Raw genomic sequence first — 14,668 nt, 5'->3', positions numbered from 1 at the left:
AGGGGAGGTTTATGGAACAATAATTTATTATTATTATTATATCACCCACCCATACTTTCTTTGTATAAGGGAGCTGAGGTTATTCTGTAGCTATTCTCTAGCTTCTTATTTAATTATTCCATTCCACCTTAAAAAAAAATCATGCAGAAGCCTCAGGTTCCAGAATGTACATGCTGCCCTGTTTTAATTTTTTTTTTTATCTTAGCCCTTAAGAATCAGAACACACTACCTCAAGATGAGTGATTGTGCAAAACGGAAGATCAGGGCTAAATGGTACAAGAGGAACAAGGGGTGAAATGAGATTCGGCCTTAATCAGTGATGTTCCTGGAATATGTAATAGTGTAATAATAAGCGAAAGTATTGATAAATTAAAAATAACTGAACTTCTTCTCTCTCAAAATAAAATAAAAAGTCGTTCCCTGTACATCTCATTATATCTGTTTACCTATCCTATACCTGTTGTTTTTTTACATAGTTTTGTGAATAATTTTATGCTTAACTAGCACAGACTTTTTTAATGGCACACATAAAATAATTTTACCAATTTTAACAATTTCAGAACATTTGCTTTATTTTAGTGTATATAAGTCTAAAAGACTTAATAAGATTAAACTATATACAATATTGTAACTTAGTCAAACCCCTATAATTATAATGCTATAATCAGTATTTGTAATGAATGTGATTTGAACCATGTTTGACTGTTTAGCATCATCAGATTTTAGAAAAAATATATATATTTTCCATCTCTCAGAGCTGTACTTAATATTTTTCATTCAGTATCTTATCATGTAAACTTCATAAAGCCTTAATGAATTTTTGATTTGAGCTTTGTTTGAGGTTTCGGCTTGTATTTCACTCAGACACCAACAGATGGGGGTATTGACGTGTGTACAAGGCTGCAGAGGATGAATAGGGCTTTCTGTTTTTTCTTCTTCTTTTTTTTTCTGTTGTCCTTCAGGTATACGAGCATTACTTATGGTCTTATGCTACAGTAAGCCGCTGTTTATTAAAACTAAAAGTCATCAGAGGTTGAATAATTGCGACACATTATGAAAGTGAAAGAAGATGAGTTTAACTCGGCCACTCAGAGGAGGGAGAGGCGGGAGATTGAATTGAGAGACGCGCAGCGTGACGCGGGAAATGAAGTTATATCTTCCTCCGTAATTTATTTTCCAGACTGAAAACTAAATGAACTTATTGTTTTCATCGTCTGAGCTTAGGCATGTTTAAAAAAAAAAAAAAAAAAGAAGCGTGGAAGGCTTAAAGGAGAGATCCCCACTGGTGCCGTATTAACCAGTCGGCCAAAGTGGGTTTTGATTACCCTCCATCAGAGCTCATCAATCATGTCATATGATTCGCTGCCACCGCCGCAAACAACTCTAACCCCCGTCCGGATGCTGCGCAGCTCAGGGGAGCAGAGCCAGACTGCCGAATGGCAAACATACAGTCAACAGCAATGTGTCATTATGGCGGGGATAAGTGGCCCTACTCAGGGTCGTTGATGTTGATCTGTTGTTCTTCATGTCTGAATGCCCAAATGACAGCTAGACTGAAAAACGGTATGCGGTGGGTTCGCCTGATTTCAGAGTGTATCATTTCTGTGTTTCCGCATTTTACATTTCTGCAGATTTGCCTACAGTTTTATTACATATTTGACTATAATTGTATTGTAATGTAATACATTTAAATATGATGGAAAAAGACATATTTGAATCAGATAAGTTCAATCTGTTGTTTTTTTATTGTGAGATGAATAATATTAGATTGTATGTATATTTTCTATTTTTTGTTATCACTTTATTTCAAGGACAAGTCTAGTCAATAAAGCCAGAATTAGACATTTATAAATGATTTATGTACTACGTGTTAAGGTTTAGTCTGTGTGACCTTAAATAGTACTGATAAACTGAACTAAACTAATATGGAACACACACTGATATAATAGGGATTGAAACAGTACTGAAATAGTGATATATGATTGGCTTAATAAATATTTTGCCACTTTTGTGCTTTTATTCTCTAATTAGTGATAGTGTAGAACCCGCATATTAAAATATGAAACACTCCTTGGTGTTTTGGTGACTTATTAATCTTTCCCTAACTCAATAAACTCAATAAGACTACTACTATAGAAAAAAAAAAAAACTCTCATGAATTAAAGTGCTGTGTATTCTGCTCTAATAACATGCAGCATTGGGTAATGTGTTGGTAATGTGTTTACTGTGCATCACAACTTTTCTACATAACAGACCCCCCAAATTATGTACTAATCAAGGTCACACAGAATAAAGCTAAATGCATAGTGAATAAACAGTTTACAAAGGTGTAATTAAGGCTTTATTAAGTAAGAAGAACAACATAATAATTTAACAAGAACATTAATAGATCCCTGATTTATGTTCCAGAAAATAAAATGTTTTTTAATACGCTTATTTATATTAATAGAAATTTCACATTACATATTGTCCAACAATATTGACAATTATACTGTAAAAGAAAGTAAAAGTAAAAAAGTAAAAAACATGCGCAAATAAGTAAAATAAATCAAAAGTAACATAAAATCGACTAGAAGAGGTAGAACAGACATACATCTAGCAATCTGATTGGTTAATTAAAGAGAGAGAGAAAAGGATAAAAAGCCATGTATGTTGGCACAGAACCCTAAAAAAGTCCTCTTTTATTCCAATTCATGCTATATTTAATAAACTACATAAAATACTACATTAAATATTACATTAATGTTCTTGCTGGAGAACTTGCCTATACTATGAGAACCATTATGTATCATGGGTGCGTGAGGGTTCTCCGATATTTTGTCTTATTTCTCTGAAGAATCATGAAGCAAATTGGAGATGAGTAAGGCATTTCGCCACTGCATAATTACCACTGCATAATGTTATTTGCTCTCACTGTGTTGGCTATGTTTGTTACATTTTAATTAGATTTTTTATTATGTGTGAGTTACACAAGATCAGGAGATCCTGGGATGTAGATTTTTTTTTTAACTTAAGATATATAAGCACTAATCACTGTGACTAACATACTAATCAGTGAACATATGATATATATTTTATATGTTTAAAAGATATACATTATACATATATAGTAATACACAGAAACATCATGGTAAACTTCTGTGCAGTCATAAAGGCTAAAAATCACTTTTACAGTAATGATAGATGATACATTTACATACATTTACATTGATACTTTTACATTAATTTACAAAGATAATACACTGAACGCACTTGCTTTAAACAATGACATCATGCTTTATATAAGCAAAGCTAAAAAAATCTACTTAATTTAAATAAGTACATTAATTTAACATAAAAAAAAAAAAAAAAAAAAAATATATATATATATATATATATATATATATATATATATATATATATATATATATATATATCTATATCTATATTCTTGTGTTTGTTTTATTACCAATACCACTGATATAAGGGTTGGCTGGTATCAGCCAGTATTAAAGACCTGGGTTTTTATTTTAAAATTAGAAAATGCAGATTGCAGATAACCCATCAGTAATTAGCGCTTTTAACGTTTCTCAGTCCTGATGGGGTTTTAAGCTCACAAACTCCTGATGACAGAGTGAAACCTTAGCCGGTTGTTCCACTGGAGAGCCGAACGTGCATCGTTCCTTCATCAGTACAGACTAAACTGGTAAATTAGAAAGCAGTACATCACTGGATGGATAGAATTACTGAAAGTAGGGATGTACTGTATACCACTGTACACACATCAGACCTGCAGCATTTTAAAGCAAGTGGCAACCTAATGATCTTATTGTATTATACAATACAAACAAATACAATATTATACATACTAGGGCTGCAGAGTATTGGAAATAAAAAAAAAGCACTTTTTTACATCTGCTTAACAGAAATGAATGTTCTGACATGTAATGATATTAATAATGCACTGTGTGTGTCAAAAACTGGAATATAATAAACAATATTGAATTAATTTTATAATAATAATATAATTATTTTACATTTTCTCAACGTTAGATTGCACATTCCTCAATAAAATTTAAAAAGTAAAATTTAGGCCAAATATTTATACATTGGGCAAATAGTCTACTCGAAAATTATTCATCATTTAATAACTGTTAAATATTCAGTATTAATTGGCAGTATTGCATATCTGGCATATTTTATATTATATATTTATGACGTTATTGGATTAGTGAATTTGTTGTAGCTGCTACTCAGAACTATGAATAAATTGACACGGTCTAAAAATAGTAATAGAGTTTAATATCTTTAAAAAAGAATGTAAATGTGTCCAAAAACAATTATTTAAAGATTAAAAGAAGAAATTACAGAAATACAGAGAATATTGAAACTGCAAACTGTGTTATTTAATAGTAAATCTCATTAACCCTAAATTATTATTTATTTCACTTACATATTGTTCCAATTATAGTTTAACGTGTTTATAGGAGTTTAATGTGTTTTATAGGAGCAAAATCACTTGCTCACATATATTAGTGCATTAAAGTAACGTAAAATTCTGTTCACATTGTTTATTTTATTAATCAGCGCAGTCTTTTCCCACGTAGAAGCGTGTGCTTTTAATTATGTTGAGAGAGGAAGGAGCATGACCACTTTTTGATGTATCAGTTGAAGGTGCAGCGCAGCGAGGGCAACATGGCTGCCTCTAATAGGTCCCAGAACAAATGAACTGTAACTCACAAACCCTTTTTTCCTCCACTTTGAGAGGGGCTCGGTGCCTACGGACCCGGAAAGTTATAGCCTCGGCTAAACATTTCAGGCTCATGTAAACCAGAGTAGGAAAAGTATATAACCAATTAAGCTAACTTTGCCTGATGGCAGTATATTTTACTGCCTGAGGAGGTTTTTCTAAGGCCCCCTGTTTGCAAAAAAAACCCACCAGTTCACTTCTTCATGTGCTCGGCCATCGGCGAACGCTGCGTCGTCTGTGTACCATAACGTCTGAGTGCCGGCGACAAGCACCCCAAAGCAAATAAATGGTTGCAGAGGTTGAAATGGACCAAGACGTCTGGTCTTATTAACCTGGGCCTAGTCATGGTCTAGAGACCAGCAACAGAGGCAGTCAACTTAATAAAGCCCAGTCCTTCTGTTATACTGCAGAGATTCATATTCAGTACCGGCACAGCCTAACAGCTTCTTAAATATGTATGTGGCAGATTTCTGGAATGTGCTCCCCTTTGAATCTTATGAATTTCCCCCTCGTCCCAGGATCTCGCTTATTCGGAATTGCGAGAAACTCCCGGCTCAGGACCACTTCATCGTGCAGGAGTACTTGGACAAGCCCTTCCTGATGGAGGGCTACAAGTTTGACCTGCGCATCTACATCCTGGTCACTTCCTGCGATCCTCTGCGCATCTTCCTCTACAACGATGGCCTGGTGCGGATGGGCACGGAGAAGTACCACACCCCCAATGACTCCAATCTGGTGAGAACACTGTCTGTGTCTTATAAAGACTAATTAAGCAGAAAAATAAAATGGTCTACACTTTGATATTACCTTAGATTATTTATTAAGTTAATCATTTTGGAGAATTTGTGAATTGTGAGTTATTTTGTAACTGTTTCGCAGGGCTGCAACGATTAGTCGATATAATCGACAATGTTGATTATTTAAATTCGTCGACTACAAATTTCATTGCCGACTAATCGTTAATTTGAAACAGTACAACATGAAACAGTTGGGGACAGAAATGCAGAAATGGTAGGGTTAATGGTTCACTCACACAGGTTACACTCAACTTAGTCTGTGTCTCCAAAAGTGCCCAATCACAACATATTTAATCAATAAATATCAGTACTTTCCATGTTTAAACCACATCTACACCTTTAAAAGCTTTTTAAGTCTCATGTTCAGCTGTTTCTATAGTTTTTGAGGTGAATGACATGGCAGAAATAATCGTTGAGTAATCGACAAATCGAAAAAATAATCATCAGATTAGTCGACAACCAAAATAATCATTAGTTGCAGCCCTACTGTTTAGGAGGTTTAGGAGATCAGGTGGAGTCCCATAGGGTTCAATATTGGGGCCTAGGAGACTGATGTTTATTATGGCAGTGTATCATAACAGCAGTCACAAAGTGTGTACTAATTTTTAAAGTCTTAAGGGTTAAAGAATCTATAGAAAAACAGCATTAATAATAATAACTTGTAAGAGTTGATGTTTGATGGATTTTGCCGATAATTACTGGTATTCAATGTGAGCCTCTATTTATTCCTTTTTCCACTTTTCCACTTTTTCCAGAGCCAACTCTACATGCACCTGACCAATTACTCCGTAAACAAACACAACGAGAACTTTGAGCGGGACGAGACAGTGGACAAAGGCAGCAAGAGATCCATTGGCTGGTTCACAGAGTTTCTCCGCACCAACGACTACGATGTTGCCAAATTTTGGGGAGACGTTTCTGTAAGTCTTTTGTCTTTTTCATAAAGTTTTAAGAGTTAAAAAATCAATATTTGGTGGAATAACCCTGGTTTCTAATGAAGGTTTTCCTGCATGTTGGCATGTTCCCCTCCTCCAGTCTTACACACTGCTTTTGATAACTTTATGCTACTTTGGTGCAAACAATTCAAGTAGTTTAGCTTGGTTTGATGGATCTTCCTCTTGATTACATTCCAGAGGTTTTTAATTTGGTAAAATCAAAGAAACTCATAATTTTAGGTGGTCTCTTATTTTTTCCCAGAGCTGTATATGTATGTATGTATGTATGTATGTATTTATGTATTTATTTGAGACTGTCTGATTCTAATGTTTGTATAAGTTTAGCGTACTACGGAAATTTGATCATCACAAGCAAGTAACGCACTTAATTAATGTAAATGAATGTGTAAAATTGAAATTTAAAATGTTTAAATGATAAACATGATATAGGCCAATATTATCAGTTAGCATACTTCTCTGTATTCACAAATGTTCGATTATTGATTTAGCTCAGTGTCTACTGTATATCTACTGTATATCCGAGGCCTGCTTCCTGCATTGCCTGCAGGAAAGTTCTAAAAGGAAAGAAAGTGCTAGAAATATAATATATATTGATAATATATGGTGGTTTAATTAATCTTTTGCCATCTATATTCATCCTGATTTCATTGTGTTAAGTAAAATTTGATGTGCACTGTTCTGCTTTACCACAGAGGAACTTTCCTTTGGTCTGTGTTTTCAGTTCAGGCTACAGTTTGAGCTGTCATTCTCGTTTTCCCTCTGTCACCGTCTCTATTTTCGTCCTGTGCGTCTGTGTTTTTACTAGCTCATCCTTCAGCAGACATCTCCCTTTCTCCCCGCTACGTCTCGGCGCACCATTCCTCTTCCTTTAAAGAGGAGGCTTCAACCTGTCTCTGTCGCTTCACCGTCCTCCACCTCCCTGACACTCCTCTCGATTACTGTGATTATACAACCATCCTGCTGTCCCGCGCCTCTCCTCCGCCACCACCGAGACATCGCCTTTTCACTCATCCGCTCATCCCTCCGTCCGCCCTTTCCTTCTGACCCTCGCCCACTCTCGTGTCTCCCTCTCGGAAGGATCCTGTTTTCTGTCAGTGTGTTGACACCTCTACCTCTGGCTTTAGTTTTTTATTCTACCTTTCTTTTTTTCCTCGTTGTTGTTCTCTTCTTTCTCGGTTTGGTTCGGACTGTTATGTTCCCTCCTAAGCGCACTGACCCCTCGTCCTCAGCTCAGATCCGCGCTGTAAGCGTCCATCCTCTCCCCCCGTTTCCCCGGGTTTGTTTACTCCGGGATAGAGAAGTCTTCTTGCTGCTAGTAAACACCAGACCCACTGTGTTCTCTGCCCTGTGCCTCACCCTGACCTTATTTTTATTGAACGTAACGCTTTTATTTCTCCAGGCCCCGCTCGATTCTGGCGTTAGTCCAGGGCTGCACTGTACAGCATTTTCTTAATCATTACAGTGATATTGGTCTCTGCATCACTGACTTTGCAGAATGCTTGAGAAAATGCAAATGAGCTGCAAACCAATGTCGCATGTTTTTCTGTGTACTGTGACCATCAGGACTAATCACACCTCCAAGTGAAGCTCTGTGGGTGTTTGGCACAAAACAGTGACCCAGCAAACATGAATAATTTTAGTCAGACTCGTTTTTAAATGTTATTGCAAATTTCCCCCATTGTGGGATTAATAAAGAATTATCTTATCTGATCTTATCTTATTTTATATTTCTGAAGTATAGAAGTGGTTTAAAACTAGTTCTAATTGTGATATAGGGGTTAACGTAATGTTTAGTGTAACAAAAATTTACGTTTTTACTTGTTTAAAAATGTAAAATACAAAAATTATATATGCAGCTCTAAAAACAATTAAGAGTTTCTCTTAAACTCTCAGTTTCTCTAATTTTGCTATTTATAGGTATATGTTTGCACAAATTCAACCAGTTCAGCTTGGTTTGATGTATTGTGATCATCCAAAGCTGTGTTTATATTGCAGCTATACTTAGCCATAGAAAAGCAAACAACTGGGCAAACCATAGCAACTATAGGAACTATCTAGCATCCACTTAACAACATCATGGCAACCACCTAGCAACACAATAGCATCCATATAACAACTGCTTAGAAATACCATGGTAAACAGCTACTATCCCCATTCTGGAATAGGATTAGAACCATGTAGTAATAACCGAATAACTACTAAAAAAAAAGAATCCATTGTAGCTGTGCAATCATTTTCTTTTTTTTAGTTAATATACATTGTCATACAAACTGCAATCGAATCTGATTTACTTTGTTTTAAAAATTATAATTTAACTCAATAATCTTATTAATGTAAAAGTGTAAAAGTTAATATTGAATATATTATTTTTAGCCCATCTGCAAATTTGTGTTTTTTGTCTAAACAATAAATACAGGCATAGCTAAATAGCAATATGCAATGATTATAAAACAATTACTGTAAAACACTGAAAAATGTATCAAAAAACTCTCATAGGAATGTGTGTGTCCATCAGCCTCTGTATCTTTAATCTGTGGTGCTACTTTTAGCTGGTCATTTTGTGTGTGTGTCACAGCTATATGACACATTCAGATTTCAGCTATATGTCATTAAGGGCTTTTCACACAGCAAGTGACAAATTGCTTCACCTGTCTCTCTCCGCTTCTCGTATGAAAGGTCAGAACCCAGCATGGTGTTTCATGCAGCAGGCGGAGTAACACTTAGACCTCATGTGTGACTGCAATGCTAAACTTTAAACGCCCAAATAGGAATCAGGAAACACAGAAAACAGGGAAAAAAACATATATCTAAAGCAGAAAGGCACCAAATACTAAACAGTCAGGTGCTCCCCTCTGTAAAATGTATGATTTCATATGGTCTTTATGATGCAACCCCAAAGAAAACGTTTTAAGTATGTGTGTGCTCGCAAGATTCTTGGGATTTCTTTGGGTCAAGCTTGCTTGTTGTATGTCCCATTGCCTGTCAGACAGCATGTCACTGCAAATGAAGAGGGGGCCATAGATTATATATTGCAGTGGCTAGAATGACAGCTAGGCATGTAATAATAACTGTTTTTTTTAATGAATGATATAAGCATTTACACTTTAGTGAACTTTTGATAGTTAGAAAAGTTCAGAAGTTCAGGAGAGTTCAGAAAAGTTCTGGCTTTACACAGAAAAGAGAAAATGGTTTTAGTTTGTTTTGTGTTTATACAAAAATTACAGATGTTTGTGTATTGCTTGATTAAACAACGTGAAAGACTACAGCAGCAGTACAACTGTAATGGCTAAAAGAAACCTCTTCTTTGCTTAAATATGTGCAAATTCCAATTAAAAATATTGTCATTTAGAGCATTTATTTGCGGAAAATGAGAAATGACTGAAATAAAAAAAGATGCAGAGCTTTCAGACCTCAAATAATGCAAAGAATACAGGTTCATATTCATAAAGATTTAAGAGTTCAGAAATCAATATTTGGTGGAATAACCCTAGTTTTTAATCACAGTTTTCATGCATCTTGACATGTTCTCCTCCACCAGTTTTACACACTGCTTTTTGCTTGGTTTGATGGCTTGTGTTCATCCAAAACCTCCTAATAGCATTAGAACCATGTAGTAACAACCTAATAACTAACTGAAAATAAAAAAATAATTGTAGCTGTGCAATCATTTTTTTCTAGTTAAAATATAGTGTCAAAATACAAAAATTACAGATGTATGTGTATTGCTTGATTAAACAATGTGAAAGACTACCGCAGCAGTAAAACTGTAATGGCTAAAAGTAACGTCTTCTTCGCTTAATTTTGTGCATCTTCTTCATATCAGTGTGATCATATGATCAGTCTGAATCTAATTTAACCTGTTTTAACTTTGCTTCACATACCTGCAATTAATAACTACAAACATCAGTAAATTTGTAAGGTCCTGCTGAGTTCTTTATTAATTGCCCATTGTAGGATGTTTGTAATGACGTGACATTTCTTTGGTGATTTTTTTTCCTATCACAAGCTAATGCCTGTTCTAGTTTATGGAGGATGTTATTTTATTTGAATCAGTTCAACTTTTAAATTGAGAAGTAAAGTGCATTATAACGGTAAAACTGTATTGCCGTTGTATATTATTGCAATATAATGTGAGTGTAGAGATTTATCTCTAAGGTGCAGGCCGGCTGCAGCTCGTTGAAGAGGATCCATTCATTTTCCGTTCAAGATTACATGTTAAAGCAGGTCAGGCTGCGTTTTGCATAGCTAAAAACTTGTTAAGCTGCAGCTTGGCCACGGCCTATATAAACTCACTCATTCATCTCCGTGGAGGACACATGCTGGGCTCGCACACAGACACACACACACACACATATATATGCACACACTCCGTTACTGCTTGTTCTCCGCAGAGCTCATACGTCAGGTTCTGGCCTGCTTCTCAGTACCTGCCAGTGTTGGATTGGGGCCTCCTTAAGCCCCCAGGATCCCCCGCAGGACGCCCTGCTCTCTGGCCTCCATTCCCCTCTCCAAACCTCCTGCCTGCTCCCTCCAGTAGAGCCCCAGCCTGCCTGGGCACTGATAAGAGAGCCCAGAGCCCAGAGCAGAGCGCGCCGTCCCTGCCTTACCGCACCAGCTCTTCAGCCCGACACATTAAGCTGACCACGTCCCATTAGGCAGCGCAGACGCTAATGCCGCTCTATTACTCAGTTGGTGTGCAAGCAGCCGCACCGCAGACGAGCAGATCCCCCCCAGGCCCAGCGCCGAAAGTGATCCCTACACTGAACAACTAGGCTTTACTACTCCCGAGGGAACGGAGAGAGGCCGTGGCGGCCGTCACATTTCAATAGTGTGCACTTCAATTGTGTTCAATTTAGCAGGAGTGTAATGATTCACTAAATGTATAGTTTGATTTGATGTCTGATACATACTGTGATAATAAGAAATGCCTTGTGTTAATACCATTACATTATAAGTAAAGAACTGTACTAACTTTAAGATACTTCTCTAATAATATGTAGTATTTCTTTTTAATTTTTTCAGCATTAAACTTCAGTAAATGTTGCAATATAATATACCATTCCTATAGGAATTCTGTAGGAATTACTTTAGCAGAAGGTCATGTTATTGTTAATATTCATTTTCACTTTATTAGAGCCTTCAGCACTGTAAAAGTGCAATATTAGAGACAATAAAACAGCACAGTGGGACTTTGTCTCATCCATCCACATTTGTTCTTATTTTTTTCTTAATTTCTTTGCAACAGCAGGAGGATAGAATTAAACTGCGCTGCATAATAATAATATAATAACAAATCAAATCATGTTTGAGAGGAATAAAGAGAATACAGTCTCAAATTAATAGACAAACAGATTAAACTAGTGCAGTAAACAGTAGCTAATGTAATTCCAGAGAAGTATCATGCTAACTGTAAGCTAATTATGACTGTAGCTAGCTGCTAACTTAGTTAATGGGAAATTGGATTATTGAAACAGTTGGAACTTGGAGCTACATGCTAACCAAACTGCTAGTTGACAACATAGTAAATAAGATTTAACATGCTAAAAGAAGGCTAATGTGATAACTTTAAACTTACATGCTAACTACAAGCTAAAGTGCTAAATCGAGAGCTAACGTTATAACCATGGACTAATGTACTAACAGGGAACTTGCTAACATGCTAACTACTACCTTAAGGGGTGGAATTAGTCTTGTTTAATTTGATGATTTGCAGCACAATTTGAATACAAATGTATAGAGTTAAATATTGTATTTTGTGAAAATGTATTTTAATATTATGAGGTAATATTTATACTCTTTCACCTAGCACTATTTTTAATTGTTATTTTAAATAGTTTAAGAGGAATAAAGAGAATACAGTCTCAAATGAATAGACAAACAGATTAAACTAGTTCAGTAAATAATACCAATCAGGGAAGTAACATGCTAACTTCAAGCTAATAATGACTTTAGCTAGCTGCTAACTTAGTTAATGGGGAATTGGATAATTGACACAGTTGGAACTTGGAGCTACATGCTTACCACTAGCTAAAGAGGTAACTAATGGGAACTAACACGATTACCACAAACTAATGTGGTAACAGGGAACTAACATGTTAACAGCTAGTTATTGTAGTAATTAAGATCTAACATGCTAAATGAAGGCTAATGTGATAACTTTGAAATGACATGCTAACCACAAGCTAAAGTGCTAAATCGAGAGCTAACGTGATAACCATAGACTAATGTACTAACAGGGAACTTGCTAACATGCTAACTACTACCACAAGGGTTGAAATTAGTCTTGTTTAATTTAATGATTTGCAGCACAATTTGAATAAAAATGTATAGAGTTAAATATTGTATATTGTGAAAATGTATTTTAATATTATGAGGTAATATTTATACTCTTTCACCTAGCACTATTTCATTGTTATTTTAAATAGCTTAAGAGGAATAAAGAGAATACAGTCTCAAAATAGTCTGAATAGACAAACAGATGAAACTAGTTCAGTAAATAATACCAATTGCTATTTCAGGGAAGTAACATGCTAACTTTAAGCTAATTATTACTTTAGCTAGCTGCTAACTTAGTTAATGAGAAATTCTATTATTGACACAGTTGAAACTTGGAGCTACATGCTACCACTAGCTAAAGAGGTAACTGAGAACTAACACGATTACCACAACTTAATGGTGGTGACAGGAAACTAACATGTTAACAGCTAGTTATTGTAGTAATTAAGGTTTAACATGCTAAATGAAGGCTAATGCAATAACTTTAAATTTACATGCTAACCACAAGCTAAAGTGCTAAACCGATAGCTAACATGATAACCATAGACTAATGTAGGAACAGGAAACTAACATGTAAGTAAGAATCAACGTGCTAAAAAGGCTAATGTGATAACCTTCTACTTACATGCTAACCACAAGCTAAAGTGCTAAACTGAGAGCTAAAATGATAACCATAGACGAATGTAGTTACAAAGAACTTGCTAACATGCTAACTAACATGCTAGTTAGTGTAGTAAGGTGCATAATCTGTAATATACATGCTAATTGCAAGCTAAAGTCTTGGCTAGCTAACTGGAAACAAACTAGCTAAGTGTGTACAGTGTCAAAAACAGGGAAATACTGTTAGTATCACTTGTAAACAGCCAGTAAAATGGAACTCTGAATGATACCTGAGATTTAAGAGATATGATATATACTCTGGCCTTTCTAAGTTTTATGTATGTGTTTAAAAATGTTAATAATATTTTTATTTACTTACAGGCAAATGCCTAGCTGACTCATTTGAAATCATTTTAAACAGCCTGGAACAGAGCTTTCAGAGGGTAGTATGCGGAGGTGGAAACTATAATGTTAGAATATGTTACTGCAGACTTTATGTATAATAAGTTAGTCTTTTTTGATGTTCTTTATAAAATTATTCTGATTTTAGTCACTGAGTCACAACTTTTAATCCCACACCCAAATTCAGTTACTTAAGGTCTGAAAGTTACATATATATAAACAGTGGTGTGAAAAAGTATTTGCCACCCTACAGATTTCTTTTGTTTTTGCTTCTTTTTTCAGTCTTCAGACTGCTTTTTCTCTGATTATCAAAAAACTTTAACATCAGACACAAGCGAAACTAAATATAAATATAAAACGCCTATTTTGTAAACTATTATTTAATTTATTAAAGGAAAAAACTATCCAAACCAATCTAGCCCTGTGTGAAAAAGTGTTTGCCCCCTAAACCCAATAACTTGGTTGTGCCACACTTGGGGGCAACAACTGCAATCAAGCTTTACCGATAACTGACAATGAGTCTTTCACACCTCTGTGGTAGAATTTTTGTCCACTCTTCTTTACAAAACAAATGTGACACAGGCCTTTTTGTTCTTTTTGTTCAGCAGTGATTTGTGCCTTGGAACTGTTCCATGGATATCATTTTCAACCAGTCTCTTTCTTATTATCAAATAATTTTCAATGTCCTTAAATGAGGGGAGTGAGACCTGCAGTTCCTTAAATGTTGTTCTGGGTTCTTTTGTGACCTCCTGGATGAGTTGTCCATGCCCTTTTGGAATAATTTTGGTCGGCTGGCCACTCCTGGAAAGGTTCACCAGTGTTCGATGTTTTCTCAATTTTTGTAAATAATAGCTCTCCCTGTGGTCCACTGGAGTCCCAAGGCCTTAAAAATGACTTTTAAATCTTTT

General features: G+C 35.5%; 1 protein-coding gene across 5 annotated transcripts in view; it reads left to right on the top strand.

The window, feature by feature from the left end:
* Positions 1-14,668, top strand: part of ttll7 (tubulin tyrosine ligase-like family, member 7) — a 113,076-nt gene that overhangs the window by 26,007 nt on the left and 72,401 nt on the right. For all 5 annotated transcript variants that reach the window (XM_022669748.2, XM_022669747.2, XM_022669749.2 and 2 more), the window contains exons 7-8: positions 5,248-5,464; positions 6,282-6,446. In XM_022669748.2, coding sequence (XP_022525469.2) covers positions 5,248-5,464; positions 6,282-6,446 — 382 coding nt within the window. The remainder of the gene's footprint in view (positions 1-5,247; positions 5,465-6,281; positions 6,447-14,668) is intronic.

The sequence above is a fragment of the Astyanax mexicanus genome, chromosome 16 (assembly GCF_023375975.1).
Source record: "Astyanax mexicanus isolate ESR-SI-001 chromosome 16, AstMex3_surface, whole genome shotgun sequence".
Classification (NCBI taxonomy): domain Eukaryota; kingdom Metazoa; phylum Chordata; class Actinopteri; order Characiformes; family Acestrorhamphidae; genus Astyanax; species Astyanax mexicanus.
This window is presented reverse-complemented; position numbering and strand designations above follow the sequence as displayed.